The sequence below is a fragment of the Nelusetta ayraudi genome, unplaced genomic scaffold, assembly GCF_046127955.1.
Source record: "Nelusetta ayraudi isolate G7.1 ecotype Tasmania unplaced genomic scaffold, CSIRO-AGI_Nayr_v1 ptg000007l, whole genome shotgun sequence".
NCBI lineage: Eukaryota > Metazoa > Chordata > Actinopteri > Tetraodontiformes > Monacanthidae > Nelusetta > Nelusetta ayraudi.
In genome coordinates, this window is record NW_027466057.1 from 6,515,001 (window position 1) to 6,537,106 (window position 22,106).

Below are 22,106 nucleotides of genomic sequence, written 5' to 3' on the forward strand. Positions count from 1 at the left end.
TATGGCCAGGACTGTTCTAATTAAAAGAGGCACCCGTCTACCTTCATGGCTGGCTTTACGCTGGCTGACGGAGCCGCATGACTCAACCGGCAGAGAGGAAGAAACGCGGCCACCTGGCAGCGGCTGAGATCATCACCATCATCATCATCATCATCATCAGGGCAGCCGGAAGAAACCATAGAAAGCGGTGACATCAGAGGAATTTTCCGAACCGACTTTCGTGAGAGTTCCTTCCTTCTCAGCCGGAGGGAACGAAACTTGTGTGCGACTGTTGGCCGAACATGGGAGGAAAAATGCAGCCAACTCTGCCTTTTTGGTCCTTCATCTCAGATCAACAGACACTGCATGCACTTTTTTATACCCCTTTATTTTATATATTTATATTTTACATCTGTTTTTGTCCAGACCTACATTAATTTTTTAGAGAATTACAGTCAGGAAGTAAGAAAGAAAAAAAAGGGACTCATAAGCTCTTGCAAGGAAAAAAGCAATTCATACTCTTGAATCCAACACTTTACTTTTTTTAATTTTTTTTTTTAAACCTCTTCCAAATTCAATCGCTCATTTTTTTTGGCCTGTGTCCTACCCTCACACCAGAGTGTTATTGTGTAATCCTTACAAGACTACGGCAAACAAACCCACCAACATACAGACGCAGGTGAGAACCTGATGGATCTTGGCCCTGCCTGCAAAAACTTTGAATGTTCCATAAAAAAATAAAAATTGCCTCACTGTCTGAATGTGTGTGTGTGTGCACGTGCGTGTGCACGCGATGCACAGGTAGCTGCCATCAGATTATTCCCTGGTGCCTGCTGGGAAGGATGAGGCTCTGTTGGGAATTGGGGGTAATTAGGTTAGTGGGTTGTCAGTGTCAGGAAATTGAAAGACAATCCTAATCAGATTTTGTGTTTCTTGGGAATCGAATCATTTATACAAGTAGCAGAAATCGCTAGTCTGCCCTCACATCATGATACAGTGTATTGGACCCCCCACCATGCAATGAGGCTGGTGGGGGTGGGGGGGTGGGGTGCTTTTGCCATCAAGCACTGTAAATTAGAAACAATGCTAATACTAATAAGATTTCATTTATAGATGCCAATCCTCTCTTTATGCCCTCTTTGTCCAATAAAGGCCGCCCACTTTCCTCTTACATCTGATTTTGCCAAGCGACCTCCACTCCCTCCCCCCACCCCCCCCCCCTGCACCCCATTCATGGGACACATCCAAACTCATCTGCTCCAAGAGCACTCACTGATGGGAAAATTGTATTAGGCTCATTTGCAGTGGCCACACAATGCCCAGGTTTGACACCGTTCTCCCTGTTATAAAGTGATGAAATCATCAAGGAAGTGCTCCGGCTGCAGGTGGTGTTCACTCAGAGGACGGAGGAGCGGCTGACAAATTAACTCCTCCTCCTCCTCCACCAGCGTCTCATTCAGCCCTCCCTCGTCCGCCCTTTAGCATTAAATTTGTGTGGGGTTACATTATGCAGGACAAATTGAAGGGATTCTCCCCATAGACGGGATTAAGATATCGGGGACATTTAGGCTGCGCGGCCGCAATGTCGTGCACGGAGGTGCGGGTTATGAATGTTTGCATAGCGCTGCATTAAATAGTGCATTAAACGAGCGGACGCCCGGCCCCAAAGCCCTCCACCCTTGAGGTATCAAATAAACAGTGGGGCATAGATTAAATATTTTAAGTGCGTTGGAAATTAATAGAATAAAAAAAGACATCCAAATGGAAACATTCTTATCAAATAATGAGATAATAAATAACTTATGTTATGATGAGGCCGCCTTGACATTTACAGTATCAGTGTGCAACCTGGCCCCCTCGCTGTGGCCGGGGGTGATAAGGCCCCGTCGCCGCTCCAGTGAAAGAGGGGTGAAATAAGGGTCTTTTTATGGGAAAGCAATACCCAGTTATCTATCTGCGGCGTGACAGTGGCTGTTTTGTGCACTCTGTGTGGGACTTTGTCTCGGCTCACTCCGAGCTCTATTTTTCTCGGGCGTTCCACTGGAAATAAATAAATAAGATCAAGTAAAAAAAAACAAAAAACAAAACCCAAAAGCTCCGGCGCTGGCGAAGAGGAATGCGGCCGGCGATTAATTAGCATGCAGTCTGCTTCGCCCCAAAAGCTAAATAATTAGAGGGCCAGTCTGTGAGATCATTGACCCTGCGTTAAATATTCATATGTTTAGACCTGCTCTGGGCTCAGCTGTGTCACAGTAGACCAGCCAGGCATGGACCACATATGGGAAGGCAGCCGTGCCTTTGACACATTCACACACACGCACACATACACACACACACTGCAGACACACACACACACACACACACACACGCTCACTTGAGCCTTTGAGTGCTTACACGCACAAAAAAAGGCAGCAGTCGCTCATCCTTTTCATACACACATGCTCTAATAAAAGCTCAGCCTCTGCAATTTTTTTAATTTGACATTACTAAAGACGGAACGGTCATTTTGAAGAATGTTAAATCACTTTTAAGCATTTGTGCTCTTTGTGTAATTTGCACGCCTGGCTTAGAACTCAGGGGGAAACGCTGAATTTCAGACAACCCAGAGTTGCGTCCTGTCTTTGTCTTTACTCAACGTTTTGTGCGCCTGGCGTCCACTAAGCAGAGGCGTCATGTCCCGTGTGTCCCTCTCTGTCTCACCCAGGGGTCCGTCTGGACCGCGTGCGAGGGGGCCGACAGAAGTACAAGCGGAGGCTGGACGCAGAAAACAACCCCTACCTGGGCCTGACGCTCCCCCCTCCCACCAAAAAGCCTCGTGAGTACTTCCCCCTCACTAGCTGCGCTTCCATTACAGTTTTTTTGCAAAATAAAGCAATATTTCTGAAATGTCGTAAGTACAATTGCGATTTGCAGGTGTTTCCATTGAATGGTGTCAAGCGCATAAACGTTTGTTTGTTTGTTGTCAAGAGTGGTTGTTGTATTTTTCTCTTTAATTACTTGTAAAAAAAATTCCGTCTCCTCCTCCGTCCAAACATTACATGCCATTTTCACTTGAAGCGAACTGGTCACGTGACCCCGTACGTCACGTCCGCTGACGTGTGAATGGGAAAAAAGTGTTTCCATGACACTTTTGTGATATACCTTGCATGTATATATATCGATACGTCTGGAAAACCACCTCATGAGAGCGTAAAAACCCTTCTAGCCATATTTGAGAGGTTTTCCAAAGTTTAGGTGTTTCCATTAGCAGTTTTTTAATGCGATATTTAGGTTTTGCGCAACTCTAGTTGTAATGGAAGCGCAGTTACTAACCCTCCTACCCTACGCGCAGGTAAAACTGGCGAAAACAAAAGAAAGTTGACGTTTCACTGTTCAGAAATGCTGCAGATTTGCAGGGACTTTCCTAGCTGCTGCTGAAAGATGATAAGTCTCTTGGTGAGGGTGGTGGGGGGGGAGGGGGTGGAGGAGGAGGGCCGCTTTAGGACTCTTATATACATTTATGCCCCACTTGCCTGCATTCTGTAGGGACAAGAGCTTTCAGCGCCGTTCGTTTTTCCCCTCATCCAAACTGAAGCTTCATCCATTAGTTTCCATAATGACGAGGAGGGAATGCGCCACGTTGAGTTTTCCACCCCCCACCACCACCACTACCTGCGTTTATCAGCGCTCCGTCTTTCTGGCCCGGCAGAGTTTCGTCGCCACGTGACCCCCCCCCCCCTCCCCACCTCCACCCCACTGACCCCGGCTTTGCTTTTGACACGGCCCGCCGCTCTCTTCCTCCTCTCTCATCAGTCACAAAGATAGTGTCTCACCTGTTGGTGGCGGAGCCGGAGAAGATCTACGCTATGCCCGACCCCACCATGCCGGAGAGCGACATCAAGGCTCTGACCACGCTGTGCGACCTGGCCGACCGTGAACTGGTGGTCATCATCGGCTGGGCCAAACACATCCCAGGTACGACGCTAATTATTTCCCTCTTCCAACTTTTCACCTCGCGTGCCCTTCGCGGCGTTTGAAACTGTCACGTATCTAAACTCTGGACAAATAAATCACCCTGCGCGCACGTGCGTGCACGCATACACACACACAGACACACACAGAGTGGTAATTAATGAGAGCAGCTCACCACCTCAGGGTAAATGGAGCAGGAGGGGGGTGCAAAATGACCAAAGCCAAGCAAAGAACAAATCAATAGAGTGCTCTGAAGCCCTCCCATATCTAGTGGTGTGGGAGCAACACACCCTGTGTGTGTATGTGTGTGGGTGTGTGGGTGTGTGTGCGCACGTTGAGATCACTGGTGAGAGTGAGACGTCACAAACATTTATTTATTTTTTGTCCTGCTCCGCAACTCCATCTCCTATTTCCGTTCTTTCAATTAATTCGCACTACTTTACCTGTCCACCAGATGGCCCTAAACCGCTCAACTTTTCAAAATGAGCCCTTTGGCTCTTTTCTCAACCTTATTCATTTACGCCATCACCACACCTGGATCTCATCATACACACATTCGTCAACCAGACTGAGGCCATTGTTCATCTTTGTTGGAGATGTTTTTTTTTTTTGGGGGGGGGGTTATCTTTCAGACGACCATTTTTCTTGTTTCTGGTGTTTTCGTTTCTGCCTTCCTGCAATATATATGGATTTTTTTATTTTTTTTTTACCTCACTATAAGATAAACCTGCTGTCTCGCTAATCTCCGTTTAAGTCCAGTTTCCGGGACGCGACAAACATACATTGAATTATTGATGGCCATAATCGTGTTTCTTCTGATGGACAAGGTGTTCGGCTGGAAGAGGCTGGCGAGGTTTGAGGATGCAGTCTCTCGTGTCAGCAGAGATTTCACTTCCTTCGAGACGTTTTTTTTTTTTTTTGGTCCAATTTTTATTTTTTTTGACGGTGGAAACATTGTTTAGCCGCGCTGCTTTTTGCTAGCGAGGCAGATTCTCGCTGATCTTGAGCTTGACCCCGACAACTCTATAACATTACGGTGCTGTAGAGAGGCACAAACTAAATGAATGCCGTCCCTCAGCGCCACCTCCGTAACCTCAGCGACTCATCAGCGTAGCTTGATCATGCACAGCGCTGGCAGCTTGCGGACACACACACACACACACACACACACACGCACACGCACACGCACACGCACACTCACACACACACACACACACACCAGTGACGTTTTTATTTTGTCAGAGGATAGTAAAAGGTAATTTCTTTCCAGTAAACTAATACAGACCCCACAGAACTGACACAAGCCTTTTGTACTCAAAAGGCATTGGAGTTCTCAGAAGTAGGGGTATTAATCAGCTCCAGATCTGATTGTAATGAGATTAGTGATGGATATGTTCTCAGCGCCGGGCCCCTTGTGCATCTAAACAGTTTGGATCACTCCACACTGCCTGGTCAGCACACAAAGAGTTTAACAAGGAGCTTAGTCAGGAGTGGATCACAACTGACCCGATAACACACTCTCATCATTGTGACCCAAAAATTACATCAGCGGCGCAGACACGCACAGATTAAAAAAAACAAAAAAAACAGACGCTCACAACCATTGCCGCTCTCTGAGAGCTGAAAGCCTTGTTAGACATTTCATTCATCATTAACTGGAAAAAGTGCACTTATACAAAGCCACAGAGCAGGTAGGTAGGTGTAGGTAAATTACTGTCCCGTATTTTAAGAAGTGATCCTGAAAACCTTTCTTTCCAAAAGTGTTTCTCACTCTTTGCCTGCGGCGTTTGGTTATTTCCACCCGTGCGGACTTGGGCGAGGATTTTGTGTGTCACAGCGGCGAAGCTGCGGTAATCAGATTACGCTAACACATATTGTACAGTGGATAGATTCATAACGTGTAATGGGATTTGGCCCACAGAGGACTCGTCATTCAGAGTGCGTCGATAATGATCATTTAACCCAAAACCCGGGCCGCTAAGCCCGACAGTCTGTTTTGACAGGTAGGCGGAGGCACTGAGCAGCGCGCTGCAGCCGCGGCGCCCCAGACTTTAAGCAGATTACTTTCTTGTGCGTAAAATACTCAGCGACGACGACGCTTTCTTTGCCTTTCGTTGCCTTTACCTTTTACTCTTAAAAAGAAAAAATGACACATTCTTTTGAGCCCAAAAAAGGCAATTTAGAAGGATAAAGACGTCCACCTCGGCTGAGTGCTTGGTCCGTGCCTGTCCCTTTGGTGGTATCTGTATTAGGACAGTGGGTGTCCTCTGGCCATGAAATGGCTGCATAATTGAGTTGTACATGGCTGAACCTGATCAGAGACGGTTCACTGGTTGAGCGAGACTCCATGCACTAACACTCCGTGCAACAACGCTACCCCAGGGCAGTCTACCATGCTCGCTTCCTGCCGCACTCCTCCCTCCATCCGCTCTGGGATAAGAAGGGAGCGTGGTAGGCGAGGACGGGGGAGGGCGAGAGGGAAAAAAAAAAGTGCTGATTGTATTCTGATAGATTTCTGCAGCCTCGGGCAATGGAATTAGAAAGATTAACAGTTCATTATGAAGTAGACGGCATTGATTGGGCCGCTGACAGATGGGCCAGCAACTAAAGTACAAACGTAGCGATTTAAATGTCACAAAAATTGGCACTTACCTTCCCACTGATTGATTTTTAATTTCAGCCATTTCGCGGCTAACATTTGAAGAACGCGTCTCAGAAGTGGCGTAATGTGGAGTGGAGTGGCCCTATCGAGTTTTAATTGGAGGGCGATTGGAGGATATCAAAGCTCCGTCATTAGCGCCGATGGTATCCGTGCCTCGCAGGATCCAGTGTCCACTTCTGTCATTTTGGCTCTTTTTTTTTTTTTTTTTTAAGCGCCGCGCCGAAGGTCAGTTTGCTGCTGCCTAAGCCCCTCCCCCTCCCGCACCGCAGGTTCATTCATACCACGATGAATCATTTACGTCAGGTGCGCCACACGGTGAGGGAAAGTGTCACACACTAAAAAGTCTGGTGCGCAGTCTCGCCCTCGTTCCAGATCCGCTCTAATTTAATTAATAGGCAGAGGGGGAACTTTTGGACTCGGCTTTAAATAGGCCGGCGAAGCAGCTTCTAACGTGGGGGGCCGTTGCCGCCGGCAGGAGCCGGGGCCATGAGGAGCCGCGCTAGCTGGACGCTGACAGATGGCTCGTAGCTTCCGAAGGTGTTAACAACCTTTGACACGCATAGCAGACCACCGGTCGGCCCCCCCGGCCTCCTCCGGCTCTCGCGGAGCCGCATTTCTCTCCGCGAGTCGTCCGCGCCGCAGCCTGTTTACCACCTTGACACCGCCGCCTCCTTCAGAGGGAGGAGATGGTCACGCGACCCCCGCGACCTCTCCCAGCCGCTGTGGGAATGTCATGCGTTCATATGTAAAAGGAAAAAAGTTCCATGCATGCTGCTGCTGCTGCTGCTGTTTTTCCTGCTGCTCCAAGAGGCCCTTGTTGTTGTTTTGGCAGCGGCGGCGGCGGCGCTCTCTGGGTGTTTTCAGTGGAGGTCGAGGGGGGGGGGGGGGGAGCGTGGGGTTGGGGTGAGGTGTTTCTCAGCAGGTCTAAAGGGCCAAGCAAACATTGACTCGCCTCTGCCACCCCTGCTTTGCTCTGACACAATAAAACATATTTTTGTCCTGGCACCACACCAGTGAAATTTGAAAGATCCAAGTAGTAGCAGCAGCAGCAGCAGCAGCAGCAGCAGCAGCAGCAGCAGCAGCAGCAGCAGCAGATCTCAGCAGAGTGAATGTATAGAATAGAATAGAATAGAATAATTGTACTTTATTGAGCAGCACTAAAACAATGCAAAAAAATAAACTATACAGTAATTACAATAATCACAAGAAATATTCAGTCATATATACATACATGAAAACAAACAAGAGTAGATGTGCAAAGACAGTCAATTGTGAGTCCAGAATATTATCTGTCACACAGCCAGCGGGGAATCCGCTGGGAGGAATGTCCTCAATTTATTGCTCATCTTCGAATGTCAACATTTATGATTTAGTCGGACAAAGTGAATTCGATTAAATGCCCGTTGTTTGTTTTCATCACGGCCGTTTCCCCTGATATTCATCACCCGTTCTTCGCCACATTGCAGCCCGTCAGCGCCACCAGCTGACTGACACCTGTCCTGGCGCGCTCGTCGTTAGCACGAAGGCGGCGGCGACGCTACAAAGAGATCACGCCTGTTGTATGTTGTCGTGTTTGTGTCAGCTCGGCCCTCCGCCATAATCACCAACCCGTCACCCACAGCCCCCCCAGCCTCCACCCAAACCAACCCCCACAGCCCCCACCCAACCCCCCCACCCCCTCTCCTCTAGTGCTCCTGTTTTCTCTTTGCTATTAAATTGCGAAATCTACTTACTGCGTCGCCGGGCCTGATCCCACTCAAGCTGCGTAATCTCCTCGTAATAGAGTGTGAATACTGCCCGGCAATAAATCAGCACCTCATCAGCGCACTTTATTAAATATAGACACCGACAGACAGCTCCGTAGTATATTCAATTTACCCTTCTGACGCAAGCCTCAACAGCACAGATAAAGACAGATTGAGCAATCAGGTAGATGCTGAGGCGAGAGAGGCAGCGAGGAGGCGACACAGCAGCGGGGAGATGGTTGTTGGGGTGGGGGGTGAGGCGGGGGTGGGGTTGGGGTCTGGTTGCGGGAGGCAGGCAGCCACTCAGGAGCACCCAGAGCCGCAGGAAGGGACATCTGCTCGGCGGGGCGGGGGAGGGCTGTGATAAGTGACACACGAGCAGGTACACACAGCATCACAATTACTCCTGTGTGTGTGTGTGTGTGTGTCTGTCTGTCTGTGTGTGTGTGTGTGTGTGTGTGTGTGTGTGTGTGTGTGTGTGTGTGTGTGTGTGTTTTGATATGGACCGCCGTTGTTGCATCTCTCTAAAATCACAGAATTTTTTTTAAAATCGCCTAGAGTTTGGCTTTTGGCTGCGGCGGGATGTTATTTAGCGGTTGTGCCTTTAAGTGATCGTCAGCCGGGCGCCATCCCTCATTAAGCCACGCGGCCCTGATGGCGGCGGAGATAAATTACGTGTAATTGCGGCCATGATTAAAGTCTGATTCGCTCGGTTCAATTCGGTGGCGCGCAGATAAATGTTGCGGCAGTGTTTGGCGGCAGCACCCCCGGGAGCGCTTAAAGACTCCTCGGGCGGGGGTCAGGAGGTCGCGGGGTGCAGATTAAAACAAGGGGATTACTGTATTTAACGCTCGCCGGGCCTCATCGCCTTCACAGGCGGATGGTCAAATCGCCCATTCACCCGGCTACTTAGCGCAGGATAATGGGCTGGTTATCGCGGCCGACAAAGGCGGACAACCACAAGAGCTGGAAAAAAGGGGATGGAAAAAAAAAAAAATTGGTCGTAGCCAGGGTGTCGTGACGCCAGTGTCCTGAGAAAGGTCGGAGAAAACGCTCCGACTTTGAAGCTTTTATAGTTTTTCAATCAAGGTGCAATCGACTCGGCTTCTAAGGTTGTACACGCACTCGCACACATGCACGCACGCAAAGTCAGTCAAAAGCGTCCTTTCATTTCCAGCCCTGCAGATCAGACGGCTGACACAAATCACAGGTGCATACGTCCCCATCCTGGCCCTCTTTGATAGAAAATCAGCCTACAGAAGCGCCAGCGTTCAGCTGAATTTCTGATTGAGAAGCAGGGAGGGAGAAAAAGTGCTCGTGCACACACACCCGCACACACACACACACACACACACACACACACACACACACACACACACACACACACACACACGGTGCACACGCGCTGAGGCCCTGGGGTCCAGTTAGGGGCAGTTTTCCTCCGACTGGAGCCCAGAGAGCACTTGACTTGGCTGGGGTGAGGTGAGTTTGCCGCTGGCCAGGAGTCTTCGGGGCCCGCTTGTCCTTCTGATATCTCGCCACGATAGATCCGCCGCCGTCCAGCCAGAAATACTCTCCTCTCCTCCTTTCCTCTCTCCACCTCCTTCTCCTCCTCCTCCCCGCCGCCATACCCTCTCTTTTTTTGTCGCTCTCTGCCTGTCCTCCTTATCTTCCTCCTCTCCGGCCCATATCTCCTCCTCTCTTTTATCCTCCATTTCTCTCCCTCTCCCCTGCCATCCAACCCCCCCCCCCTGCCTTTTTTCGCCTCACCCGCCCTCCTTCCCTCCCTCCGTCGGCTCTGTTGTCTGATTGAGGGTGAGTTACGAGGGGGCTGCAGCTGGAGGGGGGCCACCGCGCCTCGTAATTACATCTCTTTTTATTACTGGCGCTAATGGCCCTCGGGGAAGGGGGGAAACAATAATAAATTAATAGAATATGAACTCCGGCTCGACGGAAATCTCCGGCATTTCATTTTTAGCCGTCCTGAGCCCCGGCAGATGAAACGGTGCTCTGATTGGGCTCTGCTCTGAGGCCCCCCCCCCCCCCACTCCCCCCCAAAAAAAAGTGAGAGTCCAGCCTCAATCAAGAAGATCGAGAGAGAGAGAGAGAGAGAGAGAGAGAGAGAGAGAGAGAGATTAGCAGCGTTTCCATTCCAAGAACAATTGTGATTTTATATATATATTTTATATTTTTCTCTTTGATCACTTGTAAAAAAAAAAATATTCCGTCTCCTCCTCCGTCCAAATGAAATGTCGTAAGTACAATTGCGATTTGCAGGTGTTTGCATTGAATGGTGTGAAGCGCATAAACGTTTGTTTGTTGTCAAGAGTGGTTGTTGTATTTTTCTCTTTAATTACTTGTAAAAAAAAAATCCGTCTCCTCCTCCGTCCAAACATTACATGCCATTTTCACTTGAAGCGAACTGGTCACGTGACCTCGTACGTCACGTCCGGTGACGTGTGAATGCGAAAAAAGTGTTTCCATGACACTTTTGCGTTACACCTCGATATGGATACGTCTGGAAAACCGCCTCATCAGAGCATCAAAACCTTCCAGCCTTTTAGCCATATTTGAGATTTTTTTTCCCGAAGTTTAGGTGTTTGCATTACCATTTTTTTATTGCAATATTTTAGTTTTTTAGTTTTTTGTGCAATTCTAGTTGTATTGGAAACACAGCTATGGGCAGGTTCCCGCTCCTCTCGTCTTGTTTTTATTGTCTGAGCTGCAGAAAAGAGCCGTCGGTGGAGTAATTAGCGTTTTGAAGTCTGCGACGGGCATTTTTGCATCAGGCGTCTCGATCCATTGCCCGCACAGAAATGATTGGGCGTAATAATCGCTATTTTGTCATTTTAAGAGAGGGGGAAAAAAAAGAAGGAAAATCTCCCTCAGACGTGTGATTGCTCCGTGTTGCATGGCGCTTCAATCAAAGCCGACAAGGAGACGCTCTGCATCGTTATTATCGCCGCATTTCCCGCCCGTCAGGAGTTTTTTCCGGGGCGCCGGAGCTCTCCGAGTGGAAAAAAGGCCCTTCAAGTGCAAAGAAGACTGGGGGCCTCCTTTGATTTGGTCAATATCGTGTCATGTTTGGTCAAACCCCGCCAGGGCACCGGGCCGGAAGGGAAGATGTAAATATTGATATTTCATTAGAGGAAATCGCCTCACTTCGACGGCACTTAACCGGGGGGGCCAACCTTCAGAGTGCGGCGGCCGGAGCGCCGCGTGACCCGAGGAGTCGGGAAGTCACTTCATTACTCGATTAAATTGAGTGGAAAAAGGCGAGGCAACGACACAAGATCCCATTTGGCGCGATAATTTAGGCCCCTGAAGAGAAGGGACGGAGCCGGGGGAGTGGGGGGGGGGGCGGAGGCAAGCAAGCGCCGCCTCTCCATCTCACAACACCGGATTAAATTCAAGGACTTTTAGCGTCAAAGGTAATTGTAGGCTGCTGCCGCCGCCGCCGCCGTGTGTGTCTGTGCGTGCGCTCGGCTGAGAGGTGTCGGCCGCAGCCGAACAGCCCTAAAGCCTCTCCGACGAGCCCCGGACGAGGCCTTCACGCGGGCCGCTGTCACATTGGGAGCGGCGCTTTAGTTCCGCTTCACTTCCTCCTCGGCATTAAAAGGCTCCGGCGGAGCCTCGCCTTCGCGATTGCGATGCCAACCTGAGGCGGGGGGGGGTACAATTTCCCCTCTGGACCGTCCGCGTTCTGTCCGACTTAATGGCCACGTATGCAGACAAGGAAATAACAGCAGGCGCGGTGTGGAGTCTCCGGGCGTAATGGCATGGCGGAAGTGCGGCTTATTTCCTCTGCTGATAATAGCCGAGTGGTCGGGAGCGTCGGGAGCGTTCAGCTGTGTGCCTCTCCTGGCACTTTGCTCCGTCGCCTCTAATTTGGACTCTTCAGACCTCTGACCGACCGAACCGACCGACCGCTCCGGCCCGGACGCCGCGCCACCTTTTTCTGTTTCGCACTCCATTCTACTGACTATTGATTCCCCCTCCTCCCCCCCGCTTCAAATTGTGAAGGCCCTCACATTCTGATCACAATCTGTTAATTAATGTATCCTGCGGCTCTTCCCCGGCAGTGGTCATCACCACGATAAGGGAAATTGAACGTCGGGCTGCGGCTCGGCCCCGGCTCTTCTTTTCTCTCGCCGCCCGTTTCCCTCCGACACTCCGTCCCGAAATCTTTTCTTTCACGCTTCCTCATCGCGTCTGTTGTTCTTCTCACGTTTGTGGATGTGTGCGAGTGTGTGTGTGGAAGGAGGAGATAAACATCAGGCTGGTGGCAGCGCACCACAGAGATCATTTATATTTGAGGGGGGGGGGAGAAAAAAAAACACCTATGCGGGGGCACCAGCCGCGGCGGGCAAACCTGGTCAATACTGTAATCTGTCGGCGCCCAGTCGCGTCCTCGCCGCCGCAACTTGTAAAAGCAATCGTATTAATCAGGGGAGGAGCTGGAGAGGCTAATGTGCTGTCAGGATGGGCCGCCCGCAGGCACGGCAGGCGAGGGGAGAGGGGGGTGGGGGGTGCTCACAGTTTATTGACAGCTGAGGGGAGCACTGAGGGGAAAAGAACGAGCTGCTGTCTGATCCTCGTCTTCTCCGTTTGCTTTTGCCCTGATTAAAGGTCCCATTTTACGCCTTTTCATATCCTTATTTTGCTTTTTTTAAAATTCTGGCTAATTATTCCAAAAATCTCAATAGGCATCCGGAAAACAGCATTTTTTAAATTTTTTTTAGCCCTGTGTTTTTAGCCTGCAACAAAAACAACAATATTAGTTGACTTCCCCATAAATGTTGTAACTCCCCTGTCAGCAGCCCGACAGGGAGGAACACACGCCTGGCTGACTGCGGGGTGTTGTCGCACCTGAGAGAGGTACCGGTGCCCCTTGTGACATCACAAGGTCGATTCCCAGGGCTGTCAGTTTGAGCACATGAAAAGTGGAGCAAGCAAGTAAAGGTTGTGCTTCACTTCTGGGAAGAGATTATTGTGCTAAAACATGTAGTGTCGTGTTATTGGCCCAACATTGTGCATCACATATCGGACTAAACTTGTTTGGTTGTTTAGTCGGTTTCGAGAAACGACAGAGTTGCGACATCGTGCGCTCATCCTGGCTGCTGTCAGAGCAGTGAGGCGCCGAGGCTTTAAGCAGGTCGGCGGGCCGCGTTTGAACCCGCTGATCCCCCCCACCCCCGCCTCCGCCTCCGCGCCGTGTTTACGCATGCATGTGTCCACGCAGCGAGGTCACGATCCGCCCCGTGCCCACACACACACACACACACACACGCGCGCGGCCCTTCCTGCTCCACACACACAAGTCCAGCGTTTGTTGCTACGTGCTGCTTGTTTGTCCGCGCGCCCCCACACACCACCACCACCTCCCCTCGCTCACCGTGCGGTTGCGTGTCACGTCCTCGACCCCTCCAATGAGGATATGTCTGGGTGCTAATCCTCCCCCCCCCACTCACACTGATGGAGGTGTGACAGGATGCAAGGGGGTAACCACACGGCTTTGTGTGTCCCGGACCTTTGCACCGGTTTACTGTCCGTACTTACACTAAAGCCCACTCAAGAGCCCTGACACTGGCTTCAAAGAGGACCCAACGCTGCATTTAAAATTAAACACTGCCCGCTAACATGTGACCCCACGTGTTCTGCAGGACAGCGAGGTCCCTCTTGTTTGGGCCTCAAGTGCGGGCTGTGTTCACACACGTTCAAAAGTTTTGGGGTCACAGGTTCGTTTCTGCACTGAACTCCATTCTAGCCAGCGTCATGAAATAATCTGCTTTGCTCCAAGAACATTACTAGTGCACGGAAATCAGTCAGGATGTGCTGAACGGAAACGGCAACATTTTAGTGTTTGTTGAAAACCATTGCCAAAAATAATCAGAAGTGAATCACACTCAAAGTAGGCAATTATGTTTATTATTTTATGGTTTAGTACACACAGTTAAGTGTGATTATAATACAAAACTTGTTTTAGATTATTTTTTTTTTAGCTATTTTTATGACATTTAACTTCTGTAACAATGGCCACATATTGCACGCTTGCTATTCCGTCCATCCATCCATTTTCGATACCCGCTGCTGTCAGAAGATGAGGCTGTCGCATTCAATGCGACTTTCAAGGCAACTGTCAAAGCCATCCCATATGTGTCCAGCACATCCTGACTGATTTCCGTGCACTAGTAATGTTCTTCGAGCATTCCAGTGGATTATTCCATGAAGCTGGCTGGAATGGAGTTCAAGGCAGAAACTTTTGATCGTGTGTGTGTGCCTCTGTCTTTTAATTGTTGAGGTCAAGGGGGTAGAAAAAGGCCCAACGTTTGATGTGATTCCTCGCTCCTCCTCGCAGGCTTCTCCTCCCTCTCGCTCGGCGACCAGATGAGCCTGCTCCAGAGCGCCTGGATGGAGATCCTCATCCTCAGCATCGTCTTCCGCTCGCTGCCGTACGAGGACGAGCTGGTGTACGCCGAGGACTACATCATGGACGAGGAGCACTCGCGGCTGACGGGCCTGCTCGACCTCTACGTCTCCATCCTGCAGCTGGTGCGCAAGTGCAAGAAGCTGAAGGTGGAGAAGGAGGAGTTTGTCACCCTCAAGGCCATCGCGCTCGCCAACTCAGGTGAGGCCGCCGAGCCGTTCGACGTGTCGTGCCTTTTGGCGAAAGAGAGATTTGCCTAAAGAAGTGCAAAAAAAAAAAATCTGAATTGCTCTCGGAAGACGTTAAAACTATTGGCATGGAAAGAATTGTAAAAATATTTTTGCATAGTTTTACATTTACTTACATCACAACAATACATATTTTAGCTGCTACCTGTTTCTTATTCCTGCGTGTAAAAACAATACTAGAAATTGCATTACAAATTGCAAATTTTGCATTACAAGCGTTTGGATTGTAAATATGGTTTTTAGTCCATCTCTTGCTTGACACTTTAAAAAAAAAAAAAAGTCTTCACTGAAATTTGAAAATTTTAAGAATTTATATATTTTTAATGTATTTATTTTAGAATTATTTATCCATTCTGTCATACGCTTTTTCTTATTTTCCTTCAATTGCAAGAATCAAAATACAATACAAAATACACCAAAATATATATCATGTAATGTGAGGATTAATTCTCATAAATAATATCGATCCTTCACCAACATGTCATTATCTATCTCCAAACACACACACACCACCGTGCACATCTGGCCATATAATATCCAGGAAAAGGCTGCAAGATATCGTCCAACACATTTTCAGGAATGACATTTCTGAGTTTTCCCAGAGTTTCTCTCTCTCTCTCTCTCTCTCTCTCTCTCTCTCCCTCTCTCTCTCTCTCTCTCTTGGCGTAACCTTTAGTTTGGAGCATGAGATGGAGATGTGCTGCACAGATAAGGGCAGTGCGAGATGGAGGAGTGAGCTCTTTTAATTGAACGCCTTCCGTGTTGTGGTATTTCTCCGCCGCTCTCTATCTCCATAACAGTGGCCGCGGGGCACACAGGCAGCCACGGGAGATAAATTTAGCATTTCATTAGGAGCACAGGGGCTGTCAATAAAATGTGTTAAGTCGAATGGAATGAGTATCAGGCAGCGATAGCCCTCTGCCGACCACCCCTCCCCCACTCCGCCTCCTGTTTGTTCCGACGGCCGGGGCGGCACGCCACTATTGACAGGCTCCTTTTGAGGAGGCAGGACCTGTCGCGCTCTGATCAATGCGCGCCTGGGTCACTGGGCTGCTTTCCCTTGTTTTGTGTGCGGCTGAAAAATGAAAACGCTGATGCTGGGCCTTTGCTTTCAGACGGCAGAGTCCTTCCCTGCTGGATGGGTGTGTGTGCGTGCGTGCGTGCGTGCGTGTGCGTGCGCGTGGGAGAGAGGAGAGACGGGGGTCGATGGGGCGCGAGGAAGAGGGTGTCCGGAATGTTAGAACAAAGTCTGTGGCGGATCACTCTCCTGGGAGCGCCTCAGCCTGACAGCTGTGAAAATTCATAGCGATTGATTTTGTAATTAGCAGTTTATCAATCGGATCGACGTGGGCTCACTGATGGATTGCGAGGAAATTGTTTCTTCAAAGTTGTTTTTTTTTTTTGTTTTTTTTAAGACACCCCCTCCACCCCTCCGCCTCCTCCTCTTCCTCCTCTTCCTCCTCCAAGGACTAACAGCTGTGAGCTTCCCCGCTCTGTTTTTCCTGCCCTTCAGTGACGCTGTCTCTATCTGTCCTCTTTAAATTTGTTTTTTTCACCCCTGCTACTCAGTGGAAATCCGGCCTGCCTCAGACCGGGGTGTGTTTGAACAAAGAAATAATGTTTTCATTGAAAAATAGATGAATAAATCATTTGTCAGAGTCTGAATCCTCTGCATTCAGTAAGAAAATCCCGCCACACTCTGCAGTCTGTTCTCAGTTTTTCTCCTCCATTATTTCTTTTGTTCTTCCATCCCCCCCCACACACACACCCCTCTCCTCTCACCTCCCTTCCCTCGTTCACTTTGCAAAATGACCTACTTCATTTTACCGCTGTGGGTTTGAAAACCGTCAGGGTGAGAAATGTCTCAAGGTCTTGGGAATACAGTTGTTCCAGTCAATGAATTTGGGGCGAAGTCAGAAATCTGTTTTGCCTTTTATCGTCCCGCGTGGTAAAATATGCACCGCCAAGGTGAGACGAGTCGGGCGGCCAATGACATGCCGCCTCCGGAGCGCCAGACGCCCGTTAACCAGTGAGAGAAGGCGTGACCCTGCGCCGTTCCCAGGGTGAGGCAGGGAGACGGGAGAAAAAAATAAGGCCAGAGTGAAGACAGTGCTGCAGTACAAAGAGGGAAAAAACAGGGGCAGTGTAGAGGAGCATCAGACAACACAGCAGAGTCTCCACTTAAACTGTTAATCACATAAAATCTCGTCGACAGCCTTTTAGGAGAGTCTGCGATTTAGGAAACAATATCAGAGGATGAGATCCTTCTGAAAATAGAAACCGTTGAGGAAAACTGGATTTCACTCAGACAGCTGGTGTGATGCTACTTGTTATGCCGGGAGATAATCTCATCGGTGTTTTCCTGCAGCCTGATGCAAAGGAAATGAATTCAACGGATGCGACGTCTCAGGCTTGTTTGCGTCGTTCCCAGACGGAGATTCTGCTCCCTTCTTCTTCTCATAGTGTTGCTGGCAAACTGTTTGTCCTTTGAAAGTCTTCGTTAGCAGTAGCAGTAGTAGGTGAGGAAAAGAAACGATTTGGATTTTGCTGATTGATGTCTTTGGAAAATCTGCTTCCTTGTGCTGTTATTATGCAAAGAGGCCGAGTGTTTTTTTTTTTTTTATTACTATGGTTTCCAGTCAATCGGAATACACAGTATTCACATAAAGAGTATAAGCACGTTTTAGTAAGTTTACAACGTGTTAACCACGGACCTGTTCAGGGTCCAGAATCAGTGTTAACATTGTTTGCAATGTTCTTTCTCACCACTAGGTGCCGCTAAACCTTACACCTTTAAATGCAAATGAGAAAAGAGCAAGGATTGACGGTCCAACATTGTCCCCCCAATTCTTCTCCCACCAGACTCCATGCACATAGAGGACATGGATGCCGTCCAGAAGCTCCAGGACGCTCTCCACGAGGCGCTGCAGGACTATGAGAACAGCCAGCACCAGGAGGACCCGCGGCGGGCGGGCAAGCTGCTCATGACCCTGCCCCTGCTGCGGCAGACGGCCACCAAGGCCGTGCAGCACTTTTACAGCATCAAGGTGCAGGGGAAGGTGCCCATGCACAAACTCTTCCTGGAGATGCTGGAGGCCAAGGTTTGATCGGGCAGAGGCCCCCTTTGGTCACAGCGGTGGCGCGGCGGGCGCCGCGTTGGTGAAAATGACTCTAACCAAGACTGGGGCTACGGAGGAAGAGGAGGAGGAGGAAGAGGAGTTGATGGTGGTAGAGGTGGGGAAGGTGGAGGAGGAGGAGGAGGAGGAGGAGGAGGAGGAGGATGAGGTACCCGCATACACACACTGACTCTGCGTAATCCAGGACAGAGACTCACTTCTGTCGCTCCTCCTCTTGGGACACGAAGTTAAAAAAAAAAGGAAAAGAAAAAAAAAAGAATACATGCAAAACTTGGTGATTAGTATAAATAAATACAAATGATGCAGATTAATTTAAAATATATAAGAAATACTATGTACAGTAATAATTCTTTTTTTTGTTAATTGTAAGTGGTCATGGTGTTTATGAAGAAGAATCCCCCTCACCCTACCCCCTGCCAGCATCTTCAGATAAAGTAGTTGCCTCATCATGACTAACAAGGCAGAGAAGGTTTCCTTTTTCATTAAAGTTCCTCAAATCTGCTCTGAGCAGAGTCGACGACGACCGCAAACCGACTTGCGTACCACACCTGTGTTTTGTTTTGTTTTGCTTTTTTTTTTTTTGAAATACCTGGACTTGAACCAGAACGTGTATATATTTATTATTCAAAGACTGAGTGTACAGTTCAAAGTCTGGTGACATTGGTGGCCATTTTCTCTCTTGTTCCCCTCCAGGAAAAGGACAAAAAAAAAAAAAAAAACGGAAAAAATTGTTACCTAAATGTGAACTCTTATCATTTTAAATGTACATGGATATACCTCTCCAGAGCAGTAAGCTGTGTGATCTTTTGGGATCTGCCTGTGACTGGAAGACCCGCCCAGTCCCAATTAAAAAAAAAAAAAAAAAAAACAAGCGAGCGTTGGCAGATCCGGTTCATTAGTCGTCTCGCTGTAGGAACTCGGCCCTGTAGGGGGAGCCACTGAGAAGCCCGGCCGAAAGCCCAACCTTTCTGTCCTCCGCGTGTGCACGCGGGCTGTTGTCGTTGTCGTCACACTGCACCGACTGCATCGCACTCCCACCAGGTGGACGCGCCGCCGCTAGCACTTCCCCCTTTTCCGACTGTGTCACTTTGTGTCAGTGCTGTTCGCGCATCCCTGCAAACCCCCGACAACCAGGCCCCCGGAATCCAAGATTGCGTTCAGATCCCATTCATTTTAATGAAGTTGCTTATCCAGCGCACACACTGAATCTGACATCCGCATTAATGGGCCCGTAGAGCATACGCAGTAGTACAATGTCACAGAGGCATTGACGTTGTGACGTCACGCTGGGAATAAACGACTAAAAGAAAAATTTACAGTAGAAAAATTTGCTATGAATCACGTTTCAAGTCACAGTATGTCTATACGAAAAATGCTTTTTGGGCCCATGGGACTTTTTGCTGCAGTACCTCAATTGGCCACTGGGGAAAATTGGCCCACGGCCATATCGCCAGCCGGTTACTCAGTTCTTACAATACAATAATGCCTCCAACCTAACCCCTCCCCCCCTCCAAATGTGGTCGTTGCCGGAGCCCCGCTGCTCTCGCCATGCAAATTGAGGACCCGATTGCACGATTAGCGCCCCGTGAAAGGTGATCAGCGGCGGCGGACGTATCAAAGGATTCGTGGCGGGCGGCGCTCGTCCAGGAGATTCCACCATCAAACAATCGCAGTAAACCTCCCCCACTGCCCCGCAGCCCGCACCCCTCCCCCCCGTGTCAACCTCGTCTATTTCTGGGAGCCTTTAAGCCTGGAGGCCGAGTCGTCCCGCACACTGCGCGCAAGGTGCCCGGCATCTGCTCCCGCCATTTTAGACACCTCCCGTCTTTTAATAGCCCCGGCGGCGTTTATAGAGCTCCCACCAAACGGAGGTCAGCGGCAGGTGCAGAGTCAGGAGCGGCCGGCGCTTTTATTTTTAACCCCGGGTGGACGTTGTTGTCCGCGCCGCCGCCGACCTGTTGGCACGGGGAGCACTTCTTCGCGACCTCACGTCGACTCGGTGGCAGAGCAACGGCACCTCTCACCCACAAGTGGCGGCGTTGGCGGCGCGCTCACGGAGAGTTCGGGACGGGCCGAACATGCACACGAGAATAGCTATGCAAGAAACAAATTGTCATCACACCGCGAAAAGGGGGTAACGGCGGCGCAAGGCACGATCCCCGGTGGGAGACGGAGATTCCCGCGTCCGAAGCCAACGCTCTGAACTACTGAAGGATTTTTATTTATTTATATAACTTTTTTGTGGATGTGATAACGCCCCAGCGCCGTCACAACAATACGATACCGCGTTCAAAGGAATCCCTGACATCGCAACCGGATAGAGTTGCACTTGACTGCCGGCCTTTGCGATATCAGCGGCGAGCGCCGAGCCAGCAGCCGGGACGCCTCGTTTTACGCGCGGGATGCCCGACCCAAACCCACATCGTCCGCCGTCCCACCCGGAGGCGGAAATATGCCAACGGTGACAATATAACTCGAGTTCTTTTGCTGTTGGGGCGACGCAGCAGGGACCAATTCTGACTGGAACCATGCCGAGAGCATGCTTTGATCTTAGATTTGGCGGAACCTGCGCGTTCTTAGGTGACATATTCTAAATGCCTCTCATCATACATGTATTTGGACATGAGAGGAACTATTTCATTCGCTCTTCCGACTGAAGACTTTTGCGCTTGCGCCCATTAAAGTGGAGCGCGAGTGACTCTTGATGTAGCGGCCCAAGATGATCAGCCATACGGGTGCCAGCGACGGAAGCCCCTCCCATCAGTCTCCGCCCTCCTAGCTTGCAATAAGGCCACAGTGTTAAATCCCATGATCATGTCTTACCTTACGAGCTGCGCTGAAGTGTGTAAATATATTAACCTAAGTCCAGTAGGTTGCCGCCGAAGTACCATTGAAAATAAAGTATGCAGCGCCCTGCTGACTACTACCTCATTATCATGTTGTCGATACTTGATGGAGAGACTTCTGCTCTTTATCATCCTCACACTTTCTGACAGACCTGAGCCATCGATGTTTTTATCAGAAACTCTTTCCCCCTCCGTGCTCCTGCCAAAATGTTTCTAATTGGGGTTCTCGGCCTCCCCATTCACCATTCTTCCATCCGTTTGTAAAAGGTAAAGCATGCCTTACATGAGCCATGTGACTTGGCCATCGGTGGGCGCGACCCCATTTTGGGTCCGAAGCGGGTGTGTGTTTTCATGAACAGCGGTGTCAGAATTGGTCCCTCGATGATAAATTGTAGACGGGAGCAGGAGAGCCATTTTTCTCTGCTCCTGCGCTATGAGTATTTATAGTGTGAAATATATCATTTGGCAATGGTGTACATTGATATCTCTGATCGTTAAATCACCAATATCTGTGTATCTTTTATGTTTTGATTTTCAAAAAGGTAAAGGATCAAAGAATTAAAGGTTCCTGAACTCTGTGATTCCTTTGTTGGTCCAATTTCCAAATGTTTCGAAGTAAACCACGAGAGCCGCATCTTACCGGTCAAATAAAGCAACACTTGGTTGGTTTTGCACCTTCAAATCCTTTTCTCATTTCGACATTTTATTGACTAATAATAGGGAGAATGCACAATTGGCAGAGACTGCCCTGCTGGCCAAGTGTAGAACTGCAGAAGTCTGGTTGTCTGCCTGGCAACATCAAAGAGAACACACTTTCTTTAATGGCAAGATTGTGCACACCAGCATCAACAGCTCCAGTCAAGAACACCAGCCGCCCTTATACACGTCGATGAATAGGACATTTGATTGTGAAACCACTATTTTAAGGTAGACAAACTGTCAAGTGTTGCTTTAAAATGAGTGTGGGTAACGACAACTGTAAAGCCACACTGCCTGCTCACATTTCTTTATTCTAAATACCCATTAAAAACAGACAGTGGTGTAGATTTGATGGTATTATTAGACCTCACGCACTGGGTTTGGGAACATTGTATTTTGAAGGAGAGAAAGA

General features: G+C 49.2%; 1 protein-coding gene across 10 annotated transcripts in view; it reads left to right on the forward strand.

Moving 5' to 3' along the window:
• Nucleotides 1–21,576, forward strand: part of esrrb (estrogen-related receptor beta) — a 54,531-nt gene extending 32,955 nt beyond the window's left edge. For all 10 annotated transcript variants that reach the window (XM_076018247.1, XM_076018243.1, XM_076018240.1 and 7 more), the window contains 4 exons: nucleotides 2,684–2,794; nucleotides 3,772–3,933; nucleotides 14,696–14,965; nucleotides 17,875–21,576. In XM_076018247.1, coding sequence (XP_075874362.1) covers nucleotides 2,684–2,794; nucleotides 3,772–3,933; nucleotides 14,696–14,965; nucleotides 17,875–18,119 — 788 coding nt within the window. In that variant the 3' untranslated portion in view covers nucleotides 18,120–21,576. The remainder of the gene's footprint in view (nucleotides 1–2,683; nucleotides 2,795–3,771; nucleotides 3,934–14,695; nucleotides 14,966–17,874) is intronic.
• The last annotated feature ends 530 nt before the right edge of the window (nucleotides 21,577–22,106 follow it).